This window comes from Simochromis diagramma, unplaced genomic scaffold, assembly GCF_900408965.1.
Source record: "Simochromis diagramma unplaced genomic scaffold, fSimDia1.1 OVJJ01000107.1, whole genome shotgun sequence".
In the NCBI taxonomy this organism is placed as follows: domain Eukaryota; kingdom Metazoa; phylum Chordata; class Actinopteri; order Cichliformes; family Cichlidae; genus Simochromis; species Simochromis diagramma.
The window spans coordinates 3,816,748-3,839,970 of record NW_024387209.1 but is presented as its reverse complement, the minus strand read 5'-3'; the positions used below and the strand labels follow the sequence as shown (position 1 = coordinate 3,839,970).

The 23,223-nt window shown below is 40.5% G+C and overlaps 1 protein-coding gene across 2 annotated transcripts in view; it reads right to left on the bottom strand.

Moving 5' to 3' along the window:
* Nucleotides 1–11,523: 11,523 nt before the first annotated feature.
* klf7a (Kruppel-like factor 7a) overlaps nt 11,524–23,223 on the bottom strand; it is a 49,896-nt gene continuing 38,196 nt past the window's right edge. For both annotated transcript variants that reach the window (XM_040051418.1, XM_040051417.1), the window contains 2 exons: nt 20,945–21,068; nt 11,524–14,817 (listed from right to left, as the gene is read on the bottom strand). In XM_040051418.1, coding sequence (XP_039907352.1) covers nt 14,766–14,817; nt 20,945–21,068 — 176 coding nt within the window. In that variant the 3' untranslated portion in view covers nt 11,524–14,765. The remainder of the gene's footprint in view (nt 14,818–20,944; nt 21,069–23,223) is intronic.

Sequence of the window (23,223 nt, the reverse complement as noted above, 5' to 3'; positions counted from 1 at the left end):
GATATAGTGTATGTTGTTAAATGTGGAATAAACAAAATTGCATCACAACACAACTTATTATTAGCTAATACTAGAACTCCCAATAGAATCATTTTGAGCAATGTTTGGAACCCCCTACACACATTTTGACATGAAAACCACTGTAACTATACTATTAGACTATAGACCACTATTTTATTATTATGATCTGTAATGAAATAATCTGAATCATTTGTGAATTGTAAAACCAGTAAAAACACCAGAAATTTAAACTGAAATTTAAATTCACATCTTGTTAACTCTTATAATGTAAAAACTTGAATGAAAATTAACAATTTAGCTTGAATTGTATAGATTATTAGCCTGTTTCACATTTAGCTCGATTAGCGTGAATATTGTTCAAAACTAAAATATCCTGTGAAATAAACCTTATTGATATCAATTTAGGTTAAATTTTACAAATTCACACCTTAAACTGAAGCTTTGTGTCCAAAATGACTCATTTGGTTGTCACAGTGAGTTAGGTTAGCTTATAATTCTAAATCATTCTGAAAAATATTAGCTCACATGGAAAGAGCATGTTTTTACAGTGGAATAATATGTAAGTTTAAATAATGCGTCCAGTTCGTATCTATCTAATTTTAAAATGTGTTTGGCATAAGACTAATTTGGAGGTACACTAGCTTTTGAGGTTGAATTTACACACAAACTTTCTCAGATTTAATGAATGTTTGGGGCAGCTCTGTAGGCTACTGGTTTTTCCCAATTAAAGGCATGAAATCAACTGAAGAGAATAAAACGGAAGCCAAGTCTTTCCTTGTCTTTTTACTGGACCACCAGGCATTGTGCCAAACAGCGCTTGCAATCTCTGGTAGGATATGAGGATCTTAAATCTTCACCCATTAAAACTTCACTGAGACACTCTGTTTTCTTAACAGCCACTTGTAAAGAAAACAAATATCGCAAGTATTGAGGAGATCTGGTTGACTCAGAGGCTGCATTTTTATAGCTGAGACGCTGGCTCCGAGATGCACTCGTACAGCTAATCCCACTCTCAGAGGAGAGCGGTAGGTATTGGCTTTGATGATAGAAATGGATTAAACAGATTACATTAAAGGCCAGTCTAATTGAACCAATCTATCCTGATTCTGCCGCTGTAAGATAAATGATGCGCAGGCCAGATAGTAGATATAGGTCGTGTGAGTGTGTGCTTGGCTCCAGGCTTCTCAATGGACGTTCATAGGCTCGCTTGAAAAATACAGCAAAAGCACTTTAGTCTTGTTGAAAGAGGTTGAAAGAGGGACCACAGTGAAGATTAGCTTGTGAGATACACAAAGAAAACGTCTACAGGACGTGTCTGTGATTCTGCCATTTACTGTCAGATTATCTTAATTTATTCCAAGATAAAATGAACCCTTACACATATAAAAACCTTAAATATATAGGAGCAACCTTGCAGGCTGATTTAAGTTTCCGAGAACATACAGATGTGTGACCATCAAATAAAATAATAAAAGAAAAAAAAGACAAACTTATTAATTAAATCATGTGCAGTGTTAAGAATCTTTTTGATTCAAGTGGATTAAAAACAAAACGGTTATGCGTTATGTAAATTTATAGATAATGGGAAAAGAAACATACATAGTCGCCATTATATTATATCACAAAGTGCTGCTAATGCGCAAAATGAATTTCATTAGTCTGAGCTTCACTGCAGAGTTTTAGTGTTCTATGATGGTCTAAAAACTCTTTCAAAGGATTAACATTCAAAGGCGCAGAATTAAAATAATGAAAGGAAGCACAGAAAACTAGTAACCGTATGGCTAAAAGAGATAAAATATGTATTTGCTGAACAGTATTCTCCCTCACATCAATAAGTGATATTTCAAGCCAATCAAATTCTGATGGCCGACGTAAGTCTGCACCACCACATTCTGCTTCTTAGTCTCTTGCCTCTTTCTTTAACTTTTGGATGATTACCTCTGTGTGGGTTTTTTTATTGACGGTGTCCAGCTGAAGTGAGCGTGACAGGGTGACCTTTCCCTCCAACCTCGTTATCAACGTGAACTCGTTAAGCAGGACTGTTTAATTAGCAGTAGAATGGCAATCAGGGAGAAGGCAGAGATCACTGTGGTCACTGACACGGATCAATGATCTTCAGGGAGCCTTTGCGCTCAGCAGCAGGGGACTTTTATACATGCCTATGCAGGCTGGATGTTTATGCATACTTACATGCATGTATTAAATGTTTAATGCACTATTATTCTTAATCTATTATTTGTAATGTTCTCGTTTAATCTAAAAATATCAGAAACTCAAAGTTGCGGAAATAACTGTTATCTTTCCAACACGACACCCCAAGACTGAGATATGTACAGCCAGTTTCTGAAGATGTCTCGTATTAAAGGCTCCATCTGTACTCCAACAGATGCAAAATGGGGATAAACGTAAAAAGCTAATTTGATTTACATCAAAATTATTACAGTTCATAACCTTTTTAATGGCTAAGCTCGCTGCAGTGTTTTGGAATGTGGCTGCAGGGATTTCCTACCGCAGATGTTGGATGAGGCCGATCAGGTCCAGGCTCATATTTGATGTTCCAGTTCTTTCCACAGATGCTAGATTTCGGTTATAGTTTGTGCTCTGTGTGCAGGCTAATCAAACTGGAAAAGACACATCTTTATGAAGTTAACTTTGTTTTCATGTTGGCAAGGGACCCCACTAGCCCCAAACTCATAAGCCTGGCCATGTCCACATACTTTTGGTCTTGCAGTGTAGGCTTTATCGGCGGTTTTACAAATGCCACGCCACCTGTGACTGCCAAATAATATCCTCCCCACCACAATGGTTGGAAATACCAGTGTGAGACTAATATCCCACTTTTATTGAAAGCCGAGTTCAGTGGAAAACTGATAAAACAGCCCTGGTTGACATGCAGACATGCATGCACACACTCTCAAAAGAGTGTGCAAACACGTGCGTGTTTAAACCCACACACGGATACACAAACATTCAGGCAAAGAAATGCGAGCAGGGAGCCAAGAGCCACCGCACCTGGTGAGATCCAAGTAAAAGTGAGAAGCATAAAAAAGAGCTGAACGCTCAGGTCTGCTGATCTATTTTTACCGCAGAGCAGAGGGCAGAGGGAGAGAAACAGAGAGAGAGAGAGCTTCCTGCATAATGCATGGCTCTGTAGAGCAGCAGTGGCTTTTACACTGCACTCTCTCATTGGGCTTCCAGGTGTCTGTGCTGTCTGTCAAACAAGCAGCTTATAGAAGGGCCAGGTGCTCTCATATGACTCTGTATTTGAGCTGTCTCAGAGCACAAGGCCACCAGCCTATACAGCTGCTCGGTCTCTCTCTCCGAACACAAGAGCTCACCGGTAGTCTCATTCGAACCTCTCTCTGAAGTGGAAGAGCATTTAGAAGCTGGAAGGGAAAAACAAGTACAGACTCATGCATATTATACAGCCCGGGCTGGAATGCAATACCATTCTGGGAGAGAGAAAAAAAGAAGAGCTATTGTTGCATATATCTTGCAAAGATTGACAGTGTTTATTTTGGTGGCAACTCATGAATTGAGCTCATCTCAGAAGCAATCGTTTTAGCCTAAAATAGTGGGCAGTGAAACCCAATAGGAAGGAATACGCCGCTGAGCTTCTGAATCATTCGAGAGAATCAGCTTTTAATCAGCCACGGTTTGTTTAAATGTTTTTCTAGAGTCATCGAGTCACCCCATACACAGCTGATTTAATGAGCCTAGACATCAGCTCTATATCTAAATGAAAAGGCAAATAAGCAAAAGGGCGAAGAGCTGAACAGTCCCCCCAGTGATCAATCAAATGCAGATGCAACCGAGCACCAACTCGCTCTGGGGGTGTAGATGTGAATGTGAATGTTAGGCCTCAGTCACACAGGCCTAGAGATTGGTCGATCGGAAAAATGTGTCTTTCCTAACTGGCTGGTGAGTGGCTGTTGCTCTGTGAAATTGGTCACAATAGTAGATTCTTCAGTTTCTCTGCTGTTTGATTGCTAGTTTGACAGTTTATGAGTGTTTGCAGACAAACAGGCATCTTCTGCAGAAACCTGCTAGCAACCAAAGCAATGTGAAGGAGGTTTTCAGTGCAGCATCGTGTATCTCTTTGCAACCAATTTGATGCTAGAGACTGCCAGCAACAACCAACCAACTAGTCACTAAATACATGCTCTTTCCTTGTGACTAATGCTTACCGGCAGGTTGCTGACTGGTTTCTAGACCTCCACGAATGGAGCTTTGACAACTGTTTTGACAGCCACTGTCAGCAGACTCTCAACCAATCTGGGAATATATATATTTTTCTCCCCTATTGACCAGTGGTTGCCAGATAGTTGCCAACAGGTCCTTAGGTCTACATGGCTGAGGCCTTATGTCCTTGATTAGGCTCCAGTATACAGCTAGTAAATTAACTTATTGTACTCGTACTAGAAATGTTCATTGTTATAGGAAAATGACAACTCTATACTTTTTACTTTTTTCTGCTCTACAAACCTCTCTGAGCCAAGTTCTAACTGAGGCTTCTTCCTGCTGAAAGGGAGTTCTTCCTCGTCACTGTCCCCAAGTGCTTGCTGACATTGGATAAACAAAATTTCTACTGAATCAAAAGTAGTTTATTGGTTCACATTGTTGGTTTATTGGTTCATATTTGTGTATGATTGGGAGAACATATCTGCCTGTGCAACTTGTTCAAAGGATGAAGCAATTAGTTTAAAGAATTTTGTCAGATTGAAAGAATATGACAGAAGAATCAACCAAAATTGCATTCAAAGAACCTTTAGAAAATTGCTTTTAGAGCCTAACAATAGGACTGGAGACTGGGGATTACCCCCTCCCCCCTCCAATCTCCCCCAATATATTGTAGTTAGAAAATCAAAAATGCCTTCTTAAATTAAAGCCAAAATATACCTTGATTTGATTTGGCACTAGGCCATCTGAGCATTCCTAAAGGGGGCTGGGTTGCTGCTAGGCATCATAAGGAGGGATAGTAATGAAAGCTTGATGAGGATGCTTCTCTGAATCCACCAGCATGATTAGGCTTTAATTACAGAGGGCCACCTCGACATATTCCCAATAATTGGAAACACCTAAGAGCTTGCCTGTCCATGGCATGGAACCAAAGAATCCACGACTCACAAACACTGTCAGGACAAAAGCGTCATTTGGATTTTTGATGCTCTTGAATTTGAAACTAAAGACTGAAGCCTGACTTCATGGATATCAGCTGCTGAGTAGTTAATAATCTTACTAAGGAGTTCTTGTTATCACTGGAGACAGTGGCAGATAGCACTGATGATTGGAGCATGGATTACGACAGGATGAGGGAGGCTTTAAACTTGTTGCAGATTCTCAGTATGCCGGCATCTCTACGTTGCCAGATGTGACAACAACATCACTGTATGGCTGCCAGACACCTACAAGACACCCACAGGCATTGGCAGCTCCCTCTGTGAAATTTCCTACTGCACAACCTCATGTAAAATAAAGGGGGCTTTATATTCTACTGGTTAGGTGAATCACTGCCTTGCCTAAAGAATTCAGGTTTCTTTCATAACAGATGCTTCAATTCAGTGCTTCACACCATTTACACCCTCTTTCAGTGGTGGGAACCATGGCTCAGTCATTGTATATAAAACAAAGACAGCATTTCTGAAATGTGCTCAGGTGTTTTGTGGGTGAATAGCAGAGCAGAGATATAGACGATTCAAGGGCACAGTCGTACGCCTGTGGGGTGCTGAACAATGACACAGTATGCTTAAAAAGCGGATTTTTTTTATGTGGTTTGAATTTTTTATCGATAAATGATACATTTTTCATTCTAAGTTTAATTTCCAATTCAGAACTAGGCCTTTTCTTACAACCTTAATGGCCTCGTCTGTCAAATAATTTATAATTTACCTGCCTGATACCTGGGAAAACCAAAAACAGAGAGCTCTTTTGTTCATACAAAGCATGCGGTTGTCAATGATGCATGTACGAAAAGGTATGCACATAAAAAGGTCGACACCTTTTATTAAATTCTGATGCATTTACTGTTTATTCATATATTTACTATAGATTGAAATCCATATTTAGGATAAGATGAGCTTTTATCATGGGTGATGTGATCCTATAGTTTTTCCTGATTCAGATAGATGTTATCTTTGATGCAACAGGGTGAGGGGACAGGGTGAGTGAATACACATAATCAAGGATTCAGCAGCTCTGTTTATCAACTCAGTTTTCCTATTATTCAGATTATTCTGCTTGGCATCCCTGGTGTAATTAGCTGGATAACAAATCCACTTCTTTCCACACTGTGTCTGCATTAATTCCGTTGTATTCACTGAGTGTCAAGTGCTATCAGGAAAGCAGAAAATACATGGAATGGGTTGTTGTTTAATTTTGGATTTTCAATTCTAACTGTGTGATCTGACATGGTTTGGGGCTATTGTGCGCCATTTTTTTAATGCTATTTCATCGGGTCCATCAGATTAGGCTCCAGTGTGAATCCTTTTCTTAGCCTCTAGCATGGCTTGAGGGATGATATGATATTTCTCCTGGTCAAGCCACTGCTTTGGTTCAGAAAGAGACATCTCAATAACTATTGGATGGATGCATTCATGATCCACAGAGACTGAATCCTACTGGGTTTGTTGGTTCTCTTACTTTTCCGCCAATATTACTCACACTTGAACAACCAAGAGTGTGAACAATCAAAATAACTATTTGCCATAAGTCCAACCAGCTGATTGATCCTTCTTGAGCTGGTTGACTGCTTGCCTTTATTTTGTGTCTTGTTTTTGTTGGCTTCAATATTTTGTGGAAATCTCAGGCACACTTTTTGTTTTGGATTGACACAAGATTGACAGGAAAACCCAGAAGTTGAGGGGTTTTTTGTTCAGTGAACTACTTGGGATTAGTAAAACATGAAGTGGATTGGATTTTTGCATTTGTGAACGAATTGAAATCTATGGGACTGAGTTGAAAGAGGGTTTTTTGTGTGCGTGTGTATGGATTTATGAATATATTTTTGCAGTACTTATTGAAAATGCCATTGGGGTTGATTCCATTTGATGTTCAGGTATTTTTCTTGACTTGTTTCAGGAATCAGACTGGCAGAAAGATAATCTTACATGTCAGGAGATAGACTAGGCTGGCATCCCAGGTCTATAAGACCCAAACCCAAGTAAACTGTCTCGCTGCTTTTTAAGAGACAACCAAGATTTCACTCAGTATTACATAGTCTTTAATGCTCCACAAGCTACAGACATTCACCAACAGATGTCTGTACAAAATCTTGCAGATCCAGTGGCCAGAGAAGACTGTCAATAAAAGACCGTGGATAAGAACAAATCAGGAACCAACAGCCACACAGATCTTTAGAAGAAAGTGGAGCTGGATTGGGCACACCTCAGAAAGCCTAACATCACTAGACATTACTAAGCAGGGCATGACCTGGAACCCACAGGGAAAAAAGAAGAATTAATGTCCAAGGAACACATGGAACACTGACCCTCCTGGAGGGATTTGCAGGAGATCACCCATATTTGAGTGCACTAGCAGGGAGTTGTCAAGTTGTCTTACGCTATTCATGGGGCAAAAGCTTAAGTTAGGCTAAGACAAACCTTAAACAACAGTAGTTGGGGTCATTTTTATAGGAAGAGGATTATGAAAGACAGAATCTGGGGGCTTAATGTGCAAATCATCTGCGTATTTCTTGCTTTAGTCTTTCCAGACAGCCACTGTTGTTAGCGGCTTTAATATGGGGGGAACAATTTTGTGATTGTGGCCATGCCACTGCAACTTTTAGGCACTAGTACCAGGCTTTTATATGTTTTCCATCGACATTGTGTCAGTGCTTTTTTGGTGAAATTTCAGCCTTCATGCATTTTAAGAAGCATCCCCAATTTTAGATTCTGAACAAAATATTATGTAGTACTGGTTTGTATTATGTCATTTTATGTGCGTCTGCATCTATGAAGGTCTTGGTTTTATGGTAGCTATTCCCATATTCACTGATATCAGTGGCTCTGGTGTTGAATCAACAAGTTATTAAACTTTTTCACATACACAGTGCGGGTGCAGGTGCATAGCAAGTTGTTTCTTGGTGCTTTTGACGAACAAGCTGTCATTTTGACAATTTGGGACTGAAAATTATGTATTGTTACTATAAAAAAATAGTAGTTAATTTGAAGAAAATTACTACCACCAGGCTCTGTTCACCTTGTCTGCAATCCCTCGGGAGTTTCTTGTGGTTGCACATAGCACCTAGGTACTACCTCCCATAGCCACTGACTTTGGTGGTTCCAATGTTATGGCCAACAGTTTTGTGTTACATTGCCATTACCAGCTTTCTGGCATTGACACCGGTGGTAGAAATGTGTTGTAACCAGTTCTAGGTCTAAATCAGGCAACATGCAATTTAAGGCAACAGCACAACATCAGTGTAAAAATGGGGGGAGGAAATGGGACTTATGGCTTTGAGTGAAATGGCTTTGATTCCCAAGAAATCCAGTCATTCATGTTACCCACAATAAGTTATAAAGTAAATTTTTAATTTGTTTAACATCCATTACATTCTTGTTAGGCTCAGCTAAATGCTGCGAAAAAATCAACATCTTAGCCCTGCCAAGCTGCTACGGACATTTGCCGTAATTGAGATTTAAATGCACCGAAAGAATTTTGCCCATTGCCCTACAACAATAACATTACCCTGTATGATGGTACTTTTATGAATATATGTGCTAGTGTGAATGTGGTTCTCTGGTCTTTTTCCTGCCAGAACACATTTTGACCATTTAGCTCTGCTGTGAACTCACATACAACCTCATTTCCATCACGGGGAATGAAAATGACGATTGAAAGCCATTCAGGGGACGTGCGACCTTTATTGAAAAATGACTCTATCGTTTCTAATTTCATAATGTGTCTCTGCGATTGACATAGTAGGTATATTTAGGTAGATAATATGCAGCCTGTCTGTAATTAAAGATAAAAGAACATTAAGTTCGACAGATACATGTAAGCTTCTTGATGAGGGTGCCCATTTCAATTAGGGAGCATTAAATGAAACAAAAAACCTTATGGGAGTTTCTCACTGCCAGACCCAAGGAGAATTAATACGCTGCATAGGGCCATTTACCAGGGAGTAATTACTCCCTAATTAGCCATTAGTTATTCGATTAGCCTTTTATCAGCTAGTCATGGTCAAAAGGCAGGAATAGCGGATAAGTCATCACCTTGGTTGGTACCAGATATAATTAACATGCTGTAGCTTCCTCGGAGGGAGACAACGAGAGTGCGCACTGAGGCAAAGTAAAGGTATTCTGGCCCATTTCCCGTGTTTGATCAAAAGAAACGATAAATCAGAGCCCTTTTTACTCTTCCAAGGGTGGTTTGCTGCAAATAGCAGAAATAGGAGGATGTAAATGAAATTACCTGCCCACTTTTACTGAGCTGGTTTAACTGCAGCAAACCCAAATCACTCGGTCCCTGCGAGTGCTCTGGTCGGGCAGAAGAAAAAGCGAAAGGGTTTGTGGAACGTCCTCTAGGAGCGTATTGTTAACAATCTGAATGGCTCTGTGATTGAGACTTGATAAGAAATCATAAAATATTCTATGTGAAGATGGATGATTAGGTGCATATTGTTACAGGATGAAACTGCCATTAACAGACCAGCCAAGAACCATGAATACTCCATGCCAAACTGCTTCTACCATTTATTACACATAATTACATTCTTAAATAAAAACGATTCACCGAACAGTTCCTTGCATAGAGATATTACAATACCAATTTAAAAAAGGAATTATGAAACAAACCGGTAACAAAAATAAATCTTTCTCATTTTTCCATAATAAAGAACATTATCGTACCCATACATCATAATATACAAATGATAAATTTGAAACACTTTTTACAGAGAAAGAAAAGGAGAAAGAGAACAGAGGAGAAAAAATAGAAGGGAGGTGGAGGTGGAAGGGCGGTGGTTGGGAGGCAGGTGGGGGGGGGTTGGACAGAGGAGAGGAGTTGAAAGGGATCATATCTGAGAAAATGGAAGGAAGGGGGTAGGGAGGGAAAGGGGAGGAGGAAGAGGGGGAAGTGATGAGAGAATGCTGGTAGAAAAACGGGGGTGTGTTTGATTTAAAATTCAGACCTGGTGGAAACAGAAGTGGTGTCACACATAGTAATGCGTGTGCACCCCCCTCTGCTGAGAGCAAGAGCTGCAGTCTGGATCTCCGACTCTCACAAGGTGTAGGAAAAACCCACAAGGAGAGCGCAGGATAGGTGTTTGTGTCTGTATGTGTTTTTGTGAGTGCGTGGATTCGAGATGTGCTTGTACATATTTGCGCATTTGTGGATGCGCCCAAGCGTGTCTGCAGGCATGCGGCTTGTGTAGGTTTGTCTGCACATCTGCAATGTATGTGAATCCGTGAAGCGTGTGTGCATGTACCTTTTGTGCTAAAAAAAAAACGGCTACTATACAGACTTTCGTGACCAGTGTTTCATCACCGAGGGGTCGTCGTGTGAAGTATGGTGCACAAGCGGACAGAAAACAGCAGATATGCAAGTGGGCTTTCCAAAAAATTCAGAGTGCAAATACAAACGGACGAAGAAAAACACAGGCACGGCAGAATTAACAATCATTCATTAAGATGACACAGAACTGAACCGCATCCTCAGAGACGACATGAAACGACCTTTCCAAGAAAACACATTCACTTTTGAAATCCCAGTTCTCGAGCTCCCGGCAGATACATGAAGAGAAAAAACGTTTCTGTCAGCTCACAACAAGAGTCAGGCAAAATTTTAAACTGTCCTGTCATTGGGATCCATATCTTTAAACTCTTAAAATTTCAGTCCAAAATATTCCGCTATCCTTGAATAGTAAGGAGCGTGAACACACAAAAAAACCAAACCAAACAAAATAAAAATCTAAGAATAAATTAATAAATCCCCCTTTTCCCATTCATTTGAAACAGTTCACTTCAACACCCTGTTGAAATACTCAAATACGCACATGTAGAGCTGCCATCGATGATACAATTTTAACCCACAGGTTAAACTTGAATTCTTCATTTCATCTTCACATGAGGAGAGAAGCTAAGCAGGAAAAACTTGGGTCTGCTAGCCTGGTACGAAATGAAAGACTTCCAAATCATCATTTCCAAATATAAAATGCTTCCAGTATTCATGATTTTCTAATCTGTGTCTCAATTCCGATACTTATGTTAGTAATTTTCCATGCAGGAAGATAAATTGACAATCTGCTAGTTAAGTGACGACGTATCAACCCTGTCTCCAGGTCCAAGCATTTACTGCATTGTCTGAGGCCGTAATGCTTTGTGCTGTGTTTTAGTTAATAGAAAAAAAAGCTGTTTTTAAAATTTTTTTATTAGAAATATTCATGTGCATCACGTCTTTAAGCTCAGTTTTTAAAAGCTCATTATGTGCACTATAACCCAAAGAATCACTCTTAGGCTAGCTCAGATTTCAGTGACTATATTAAGCTTAGGACCAAGATTTTTTTTTTTTTTTTTTTTTTAGCTAAACCGCACAGCAAAAAGATAACTAACCTCGAGCTGTGGACAGCTTCTCGCCTTCTTCCTCAACACGGAGAACAGTTTAAATCCATCATCTTCCCTGTGCTATTGCGTTTTGTATTAGCTATAGCTTTGCAGCTAGCCACCAGGTAGCACTTATTATGTGCAAATATCCATTTATCCCATTAGTCAAATGTCTCTAACTCTCCAAACATTGCTACTATTTAGTATTCCATCTTTGTTGTTGTCCAAATGTATAGCATTATTGTCTTTTTATTTATTTATTTATTTATTTTTAGAATACTTCAGTTAGAGCATGTTATATGTAGTCCGCTAACTTCCTGCTAACATCTAACCCTGCTAAAGTTACTAACTCCTCTTTTCATGGATGGCTGGACATGAATCTTTATTGTTACACTTGAAAGAAAGCCATAGTAATTGTTTTTATTTGAACTGAAAGAATTTCAACTGTTCTAAAGGTGCCTTGGTGTTTTGGCAAGGGAAGCAGTATTTAGACCTGGAAATGGCTAATAATGTCGGACTTAACAAGTGGATAGCAGCATTTTACCATGCCTCACTTAGCTAATGGATTTTCCTCAAGGAACACACCTGCAAACAGCAAGTATGGAAGTATGCAAGTTGAGACACAGCTAAATACTAACAGTAGTTTCAATCTGGAAGGCCTGCGAAAAATCTTGGCCTCCTTAAAACTAAGTGGTCAGTCTCTTTTGTCTTTGCAAATGGACCTTGCAAAGACAGGATAGAGAAAAAACAAGTTATCTGACAGGTATTTGCTCAAGAACAAATAAACGTCAGACTTGCTTCCACATTTAGAATAAGTTCACTACGTGAAGGAGTTATTGACGCTGTATCTACCTTCAGAGCCACTACTATATCGTGTCTAGAAAATATTGAGCTAGACTGCACTAATGCACAAACTGTTATGTGCCTCCGGTGTAACAGAGTAAAGTAAATGTTGTGTATTTTATTCCAAAATGCAAACAGATGCAGGTTAACTTTTGCTTCAAAGCGAAGCACACAAATTAAAGTCTTAAAATAAAGAATTTACGCTTTGACGCAACTGTCCTCAGTAAAGTTTCGTCAGTATCTTCACAGTCTACTTTTGTTCAAGCTCTCTTCTGTGTTTACCTTCATCTGCGACACAAAGACATTTATGACCTTTTTATCAGTCTTGGTTGTATCTAAGTAAAGTCAGGTCACACAGGACAGATGATAATTCCAGTTTTCTCAGAGTGAATGTATGTGTCTCTTTGTGCGTGTGGGTTTCACTCCACTGCAGTTTTGTGAGCTGATGGGGCAGTTATCATTGCTGACTGAGCAGATCCGATCCTCCCCTAACACACTCCAGACCCACTGGAAATCCATACTCATGACCTCTTAGTGGTCCAGTAAAAGTTACCAGGTGTGACTAGCTAGTTTTCCAAATCCCATTGTTCATTTTAACAGTAAAAAAGTATAAATACAAATGGTGCCTTGTATGATCTTACCAACCACACCTCTGGGCCCAGCAACATGTTAAATTTGTTTCTTCCAAAAAGTTCTTCTATTTCTGGCAGAGTAGAAATCTGCATTCAGTCCTACATGTTGATCGGGAATGTCCTTTGTTCTGCATAGGGCCATGTTTAAAGAGCTGTTAAATGTTTTTTTTTTAATTATTTGTTTCTGAAAAGGCTAAGAGCTGCTAAATTGGAAAAAGTAGTATGCAAGGATGGTATGAAAAGGACAGAACCTAGTGGCTAGTTAGTTGCCAATCACTCTCAAGTGCAAAGAGATCATTTTGGGCATCTACTGCAGAGGTTTTTTTTTTGTTTGTTTAATTGTTTTTTGGCTGCCAGTGAAAATTCTCCAACGCTGTCTTTTTTAACTGTTTTTTTTCTTCTTCAAAAAAACAGGAGAACTATTTCCTAGAAATAAAATAGCCTTTACGTACATAGTGATTTTCGTTTGTGTTCGGTGTGCTATCGCAGCAAGCTAGCTGCTTCAACTTGTGCATTTGGCTGTCCACGCTCATTTGGCACGTGAAAGCCAGCGTTTGTTGAGTCCCTAATTAATTCCCGGTTCAAGACAGTGGATAAATTTTTACAAAAGTTTGCCAACAGAGTCAATTGCGCAACAGTTTTTTGACAACAACTCATTAGAGCTAAGATCCCAGAGAGGAAAAACACTCCTAAGAGCCATCTCGCATCTCATGAACCACTCAGTTCCAGCTGATGTTCTAGGAGTCTTTCCCAGTGTAGGTAAGTTAGCTTTGCCTAGTCGTAACCGGTAAAAGGAAGTTCATAGAGCAAGCTAACCGCCTACATGACCTCAGTCAGTCTTCACAGCACATCAGTGGGACACACTCCCATTTTCAAGTCTTCGAGATCGATTGGAACGCTCCATTCAAGCAAGTGCTCATATGCCATGAAGTCATAGGGATTTATGAATGGATTCAGTTGGCAGATAAGACAGATGTTCGATGAAAACTATCAAATATTTTTTGGATATATAAGAAATGGTGAATTCTAAAGGGTGTGGCGAGTATTGAGGGAGTGAAAGTCAGCCTTTGCGCTTGCTTGGCTGAACTGCTATTGACAATGAATGAACTCTTCTTTTCAATAATATGTGTTGTAACAGTAGTACTCCTCGCAGTACACCAGAGTTACAGTACAACTGGTCCAGTTTGGCATTGGTGTCCTAGCTGGCATGTGGAGCACTGCTGCATGAACAGGGCTGGAAGCATTTCACAGAGGGACCACAGCAAGGCAAAGACTGCAAAGGGTGAGAAATAAAAAGCTGCCAACTACAGGCACGTGGCCCGCCGCTCGTCATGTCACATCCCCTCTGAGACACATATGAAGGGTGGGATGGAGCGTCTGTATAGTCCACAAAACGACACAGGGGAGTTGGGGGGATGGTTGTGAGGTGAAGATGTGTCACCGTGGAATCATGGACCAACTGGTCGTGCACAGATTGACAGAGCCACTTAGGATCAGTTTGTCTGTCTGCCTGTATTTCTGTCTGTAGTCCCTGTGTGGTTTCAATTTCTCCAGTCGAGAAAGACCAGATCTTGTGTTTTCTTGGTTTTTTTTTTCAATCCGTCCTGCTGTCTCTCTCTGAAATCCAAGGTGTTATTTTTCTGCAGACGTTTCCTCTCTTTCTTCCACTCTGCCTCCATCCTTTTCCTCTCTCTTCCATCCACTCTCCCGCTGACCTCTCCCGAATCTCTCAGATGTGCCTCTTCATGTGTAGCGCCAAGTGATCCGACCGCGAGAAACACCTGCAACCAAAGAGAGAGAAACAGAGAACAGCGTGTTAGCTCGTTACCAATGCAAGGGGAAGAAGTTTGTTTTGTCGATTGAGCTAAATGTTGCTGTTAGCTAGTGAGTGCTGAGCCACTAATGCACACGGAATTAGTATATGTGTAACTAATTCATAATCAGCATTTTCAGCAGCACTCCTAATGACTTCAGCTGCGGCATGAATAACTAGAGAGCCCGCAGATGGATCTGTTGAAACAGTGTGGTGGTGGTAGTGGTGGGGAGGAGGAGCAGCATGCAAAACATGTGCTGTAAAACGATAGCTAAATTAGATGAATCAAAGCCTCTCATCTGAAATCAGGCTTGCAGAATTGCTGGGGCGTAGCTGCAGAGTGAAAAATGGAATTGCTCTGGAAGTACATCGGCCTATTTTTTTTTTCCGGGAGGGTTTTAAAAATAATTTTTACTAATGATTATTTCAACCTGATTGCCACAAACTGACATAATATATGCTTTCAGCTGGTATTTTGTTTATGCCACACTTGCTTACATACAGATGCAGCCATTATGAGACCTACTTTTTCATCTCCAGATCAACAGCGTTTCTATGGCATGAACCAACACTACAGCTCCGTTCCCCAGAGAAGCAGTGCTTTCCAAAAAGAAAGTGTTGCTTTCTTTTAGATAATTGGAAGTTGGATGTTTTGCTGATTAGTGTGTGAGAAATATTTTGGATGGAGGCGGAGGCTGGTTTAGAGTTGAGTAAAGTGGATAAATTTACTAATGCTGTGCAGAAAAAAGAAACAAACAGCTTCCAATTTGCAGAATTTTCAAAGCTTCTAATGCTTTAGGAAGTGTCTCTAAACAGAAGAAAGGCTAAGTTTAAGAAAATAGCTGCTGTTTTATTTGTTATGACAGAATAAATAACCACAGCACGCTAGTGTTAAAGTGCATCACTCCCAGCCGTTACAGATGAGTATGACACTAAAGGTTCAAGGAAAATATTGAAAGTGTTTCATAGCTAATACACTCTTATTTATACAGCATTTTGACACCATCTACATATCAGACAGGGTGCAACCAGTTGAAGAAACATCACAAGCATGGGCTGGATCTGACTGAAAAACCACTGCATGACCATTCATTAACAAGTTGTCAATCAGAAGGTAGCTACATCTTAAAGAATAGCCTGGAACCATAATTAAAATCAGAATATCCACGTGGTAGTAGCTCTTCTTGCTCAAGTTATAAGTTTTGTTGCTATTGGTTGGCTATATTGCGCAAACTAATGAGAATTAAAATCAACTGATAAAAAGTTCCCGTAAAATGTCCAATATGACCTTGATGATGAGCATGATTTGGATTAAGAATCCTTAGGTCAGGGGTGGCCAGTTAATTTTCCCAAAGGGCCACATGAGAAACTAGGACTGTTGTGGAGGGCCGGACCACACCAATAGGTTTTTAGAGAGATAAATTTAATGTGGAGCAGAATTTTGTTCAGCTCATTGGTGCGGGCCTCCACAACAGTCCCAGTTTCTAATGCTTACACTCGTCTGAGTATAAGCATGAGCAGTCCATACAAGTTCACAAAAATCTGACGAATACCCTAGTAGTGATCATTCTAAAAATGAAAGTGCTCATAAAACAACCAATATGACCTTGACCTTGAGCAGAATTTGGGTGAGGCCCCTTCAATCAGGGTGGGCAATTAATTTTCCCGAGAGGCTACGTGAGAACCAGGGACTGTTATGGAGGGTCGTGCCACAAGCTTACAAAGGGATAAAATTAATACTGAGTAAGACTGAGTTCAGGTTATTGGTGTGGCCCTCCACAACAGTCCCAGTTTCTAATGTGGCCCACTGGGGAAATTAATTGTCCACCTCTGCCTTAGTAAAAAAAACCATGCACACAATGATCATCTAAAATCTGACACCTCTCTAGGAGAATTAGCAATTGCTTTGAACACAGGTACAGATAAATGATGGATGCCTCATCATTGCACAAGCCCATTGGTTCTATGACCAAATGAGTTAAAAATGAGAACAATGCTGTCCAGAATAAGACTTGATACTAGAGACTACAAACACATGAAAGAAGTGTTTACTGAGGTAATAAATCCAGTAAGAAGCAGGGCAGTTTTCCCAAAGATTATGCAGTGTGATTCCTATTTGCCATTAGAGACGTCGCCTCTAAATATTAGTCAGAAGGCTTTTGAGGTTTATGATATTTAGCCCTGGATGTGAGGTAACTTAACCTTGACTGTTAATTTAAGAACTTTTATAGCTCAATCGTAACATACCATAGTCTTTCTTTGAACTCAGATTCTAACATTTATCACTTCATGCCTTCATGTCATGAATTTCTAGAAGATGTTCCTTTCCTACCTTGTTTTTTTTTGACACAGGTTTCAGATTGGCTCTTTCCACTGAGACAGAGGGAACTGTCTAACACGTCTTGATGAATCAGTGTTTGGCCAAGAGAGGGAGTCACATGTGATGAGCCACCAGTCATCCGTCTTACTGTCATACCTGTGTGTGTGTTACTGTCTTTGTGCGCACAAGTGTGTGCACCCGTACAAACACATGTGGGATAAATGAACGGCTCAGAAGACATTCATGGGTGTTCTGTGTGTGTATGTGTGTGTGTGTGTGTCACTGTGAGTGCGTTCGCTGAGACAGATGGTAAAGTATGAGTCACGACTCGGGGGCACGACACCAGCTGGCACACCGTAGGTCTGCCTCCTCCTTCCCTCGTCCCCCAACTTCCCCCATCCTCAATCTTCCACCCTGACTTTTTTCTGTCTCCCCTGTTTCCCCTCTTCCTTCATCTCAGCAGGGTGTGTGTGCACTTGTGTGTGTGTGTTAGGCTGGAGGGGTTGGACATCCTGTGACACATGACAGAGGTGGGCCCAAATTAGGGATGTGCCTGTAGGGGGGTCTGGTAGCGGGGGGAGGTGGGAAATCAGGGGGGAGGGATACTGTATTTACAGTCTCTCCAGCTGAGACCTGATTAAGTTGACACTGCATGGCCCTCTGCCCCCTGACACACACACACACATATGCATACACACTTTTCAATAGGCATCAAGGCAAAGTACCTTAGGTGAGGAGGGAATTTCTTTTTGTCCTTTCATAATGAACCTATGCATGATTCAAGAAGTCATATATTCAATAACACCCTGCACTGTGATCAGTTTTGAAACTGTCAAAAAAGACTGCACTGTCCTTTAAAAGACACACACTGTGTTTTGCTCGCAGCGGTTTTTGACAATAGATGACATCTTTATTCCCTAATTTCTAGCTCCATGAATAATTAAATGCCGTTGCATGTAATTTCCAGAAAAAGAAGAAAATGATTGATTAAAACAAGGCTGTCAGCACAATGTAAAAGATACAATTACAAGAATAATTTGGGTGAAGACAAATGTAAGTGAAACAAATGAAGGAATGGCAACAAATGTAAGTAAAACATGCAAGTAAATGTAAGTTAAAAACAAGTAAATATGAAGATAAATTTAAGTAAGCACGTAAGTAAAAGTAAATAAAAGTATTTTATAGAAAACATATCCGTATGTTAATGGCAAATGAAAGAAACTTTCCTGTTAAATTACAATAAGGCACTGGAGAGAAGCTTAAGCAGGATTAAAATGTGCCTGTTGTAACTACGACAGCAGTTCCTTTTTAATGTAAAAACAATCCAGTGCTGTACTGTGAAATATGAGCTTTACAGGATAATACTGCTGTTTGGTTGCCATTATAGAGCTATTTTGGTGTTTCTGCTAGGATCTCCATAAAATGGTTTACTACCGTAAAATATAACTGCATGTTCTCACTCACATACCCAAGGACATATATACAAAAAAAAAAGCTACAAAAGTCACCAAAAAGCCTCCGTATAGCAGAGGAAGCACATTTTAAGGCGGTATTTACCTTGCAGGTACTACTATATATATATTAAAATTTTTTCTTCTGTAGCGCAATAACAAAAAGAACCTTTTAAATTTCCTTTTTTGTGTGTGATGAAATCCTTTAAAAGGACGCTTTTTATCATGGGATGCCTTGCTGCATTGTGGTAGCTCCTGTAGACAATATTGCTCAGAGATCCCAGAGGTGTCAGCGAGGGCCAGATCAAAGACAGACAGCAGGGTGTAATTAAAATAGGAGTAAAGATTTTTGTGTCGGCAGCAAGCTGATCATTTAAAAAGTGAATAATTGCCTTAAAATGTTTGGGGTTTTTTTGGTCAGTGGAACCAGATTTAAGGAGCCCTTTCCCTTTGCTTCATAATTAAACAGAGGCCAAGGTGCCTAATTAGGAAGAGTCAGTCAAACTATAACAGATCGCCTCTTTCCGGTGACAGTCAAGGGTGTAAAGGTGCATGACTTTGAGATTCATGTGATGTTTGATTTAAAACAGCAAACAAAGCATTATCTATGATCTGCAAAGTGTTTAATGGCAATAGTCCATCATAACTATCACAAAAAAACAATTATTGTTAAAATGTTAACGAACAAAAAAGCAAATATTTAACGCTAATGTTTCACAACTGTTTCTATTTAAGGTTTATAAACAGTATGGGAGCATTATCTGTTTATTATCAAACTGTTATTGAAAATACTTGTTAAAAGCAGTATATGCAGGAAGTTGTTAGGTTATAAATCACCTGGAGACTGTAGTTTGTGTATTTAAGCATCAAACTTAGGTAGGTTTAGGAAAAGGTTGCGATTTGGTTTAAAACACTCTCATTTGCAACATTAAATGTGCACATTTAAAAAATGTCATTTAAAGATTCAATCATTTTCTTCCCCTTTTGTTCTGGCTCTCTCTGCTCTCTTCTCTTTCCCCTAACCCCCAACCGGTTGGAGAGGATGGGTGCTCCATGAGCATAGTTCTGTTGGAGGTTTCTTCCTATTAAAATGGTGGTTTTCCTCTCCACTTTCTCCAAGTGCCTGTTCTTTAGAGGTCCTGTGATTGCTTGGATTCCTAGTTACATAAATAAACCATAAATTAGGATTTATTTATTTTTTCTGTTTATTGCTAAAATAACAGTTAGTTAAAGTTAATTAACAAATTTTTTTTAAATTCATTAGTTGTTTTTGTTTTTGTGTGGTAAACTTCTCGGATGCTCAGCTTGCTCTGCACAAGGACTTTTCAGGTGACAGGGATTATCGAGTTCACCGGAAAGCCTGCCCAATCACTGGGCCAGCCTGGGGCTTTATTTCCAGTAACCCACACACACACTTACACCTGTATTTAGGGTTATGGTGGCTTCAGCAATTCCCCAAATACATTTCCCTCCTGTAAATGTCTAAAAATCTACAAATTCAACCAATTTACACTGTTTAAACTAAAGTCAGTGACTGTTGAGATTAATGACTGTATATAAAAGATAGCCATGACATCACCCGATGGTCAGTGAGGTCCACACTTGAAGACTCAAGTTTTACCCGGCATAGCCTTATGTACCTTTAAGTACATTTTCATCATGTATTAAATAAAACTCTAAGCTAACAATCGAGACCCTAACCTAAGTGTGTAAGAAATGAGAAATGTGGATAATTTGCCAGATTTCTGTACAGTCAGAGGAGTGACCCCCTGCTGGGCAAAAAAAGAGCACAGATTGAACGGACTATAGCACCAGCTTCACCCTCAAAGGCTGTGTCTATCTTTTCTTTATTGCCAGTGTTTCTGATAATAAAGCCAGTATTTATTTACTTAATACCCTGCAAATTAAATTAATATTCCAGGTTGTTAGGTGTTTCATTGCTAATGAAACTCATTTTACACCTCTGTCCCGCTCTGAATCCAAATAAAGACTATCTATCATCATGTGTGTAGATTCATTATTAATATGCTGCACCGTCCCTAATGTGGGTCTAGAGCTGAAACACTGAGCTCAACTCGCTCAAACACTGAGCGAGTTGGGTCTTGGAGCGCACATTAGTAATCCTGCCAACACACTTTTAAACTGGGTCAGTACCAAAACACATTTCGGGGTGTGTAACCAGCATCTTGTCTTCACTACACCAAACACAATGTTAAAACACAGCCTGCTGTGCTTGTGGAAGTACTTCAAATAGCGCTCGGATAAAAAAGCGAAGAGAAACATATAAGACACGGGGAAGGAGGGAGAGGCGTGTTTTGACAGACCTGTCACAGTGGTTGCACTTAAAAGGCTTGGCGCCGGTGTGTTTGCGGTAGTGCCTCGTCAGCTCGTCGCTCCGGGCGAATCGCCACTCGCAGCCCTCCCACGAGCACTTGTATGGCTTCTCACCTAGGGGGTAAAAAAAAAAGCACACGTGAGCACCTGTTTGATCGCTCATACACCAATCACACGCTTATTTGTTGTTCTGCGCCCATGCAAAAAGCTCTTTGCCGCTAACCCTTTATCTTCCTGTTTGATATTGGCAGAGCTTTTATTTTAATGAGTGTGTCCTGTATATTGTGAGTGCATGTTAGCTTCCAGTCTGATAAAGATCCCTGTGCCTCCTGTCACCATTTCCTTTTTTAGGGACTGTAAAGAGAGCAATGGGATGAGATGGAGAAGCTCCCACTGGTCTCCAATCTTGCTGAACATGCAGAAGAGGAGAGGAGGGTTGAGAGAGAAGAGGTTGAGAGGGAGGGAGGGTGGGAGGGAGGGGTGAGGATTAGAGGCAAGGTGGATGAGAGACTGAGAGGAGGAGGTGAGATGAGACCAGGGGAGGGAAAAGTAGAGTAGGAGAGAAGTGTTGCAGAAGTGGATTAAGGCAAAGGAGGCTGCAGATATGCTGGTAGGGAAGGAGGGGGTAGTGATAATTAGGCCAGACACATAATGGCAAGGAGGCCACAATCCGCCAGCTGCGTCCAACTCCGAAGATGTCACCTGCATCAGTCACATCCCATCTGGACTGGTGCTCGAGGCTGACCAACTCTGCTCGAGCGCTTTCACCACGACTACTGGCTTAATTCATTGAATGCGATTATCCAAAGGGACAAAATCAATAGATCAACTGCTCTGTCAAAACTGCAATGAGAGCTTGTGTAAAGTAAGGAGGGGCCACATCTGTGAGCCAAATGTGGGAGATATTCACATAGTATTTCAGGCAGGATCTAAAATAATCAGTACTTTATTCTTTATTTCTTTCTTTTTCAATTTTTTTAAAGTGGTAAACCATGTCTATATGCTGATTTTGGCTGTAGCGTGCCTGCTTTTATTTGAAGATCTGACTGTAATGATGGGAGCGTATCCATTGCATATGTATCTGTATTTACCCCCCATCTCCTCCTTAATGGGTTGGCCAATCTCAATGAAACTTTGCATACATGACTTATTAACATTTATTAACATTATTTTTATATTTAGATAAACCCCAATTTTTTCATTTTTATATAATTTATTAATTTCATTACCCCCCTGCCAACAGCGAGCTTCCATTGCAGATCAGCTAAGAGGGAACTTAAATGGTGTAACTCCCTGTGTTCTAATTTCAGTGGATCTGGTACGCCTGTGCCATTTATTCCATTCAGTGTAGTTCTTTTGGATATTTAAGTCACCAGGATGACTCTGTCTAGGCCATCAGTTTCGTTTGTGGTTTAAATGTAAGTTTATATCAGTCTGCTGAGTCTATCAGTCAATTTGGTTTATTCTCATTTACTAGCTAACCCTTTTTTGCTCTCCTGGACCGCTTTTGTTTCTAGGATCAGGAGTTACACACAATAGCGCCACAATTGGGCAAGACTAAAACAATCTGGATTGATAAATAGGACTGCAGAACAGAGGCAAAACATATATATGTATATCTATATCGATATAGATATACATATATATATGTATATATATATATATATATATATGTAAAAAACTACTCGATTTTGCGGTGAACTGTCCCTTTAACAAAAAACTGTAGAGTTTAAAGTGCTTTTGGTATAAATCCAGAAATTAGTCTTGTCCCCTTCCATCCCAGAGCTGCAGGTTTGGGCCATCCGACTCTGGCCAGTGAAATTCCTGGGAGGCAGAAATGCCTGAATCCGTTGCCTAGCAATGGGATCAAGGGGGGTGGGGTGTATCTGTGTGTGAGTGTATGTGTAAGAGAGACGTGGGGTGGGTGGGGGGTATGTGGTGAAACATGAGGAGGCAGTGCAGCTGGCTGGATCTGGCAACGGTACGCCGCCATGCCACCGGCCAATTACTGAGCACGCTGGCAGAGCACGGAGGCAGTTGCCTAGCGACGGTAGCCGTAGAGCTGTACAGGGCAAGAGGCGGGGGTGAGGAGCGGGGCTGAGGGGGCGATGATGGTGGTGGAAGTAGTAGTGGTGGTGCAGGAGGAGGGGGGGCACTAAGAGACCAGAGCCTGCAGCAGTACATAACCACTCAGCTACCGACTCCTCCAACGATACACTGCCTCCGTTGCCTAGCAACACCCCCCCCCCCCCTTTATAAAAAAAATCCA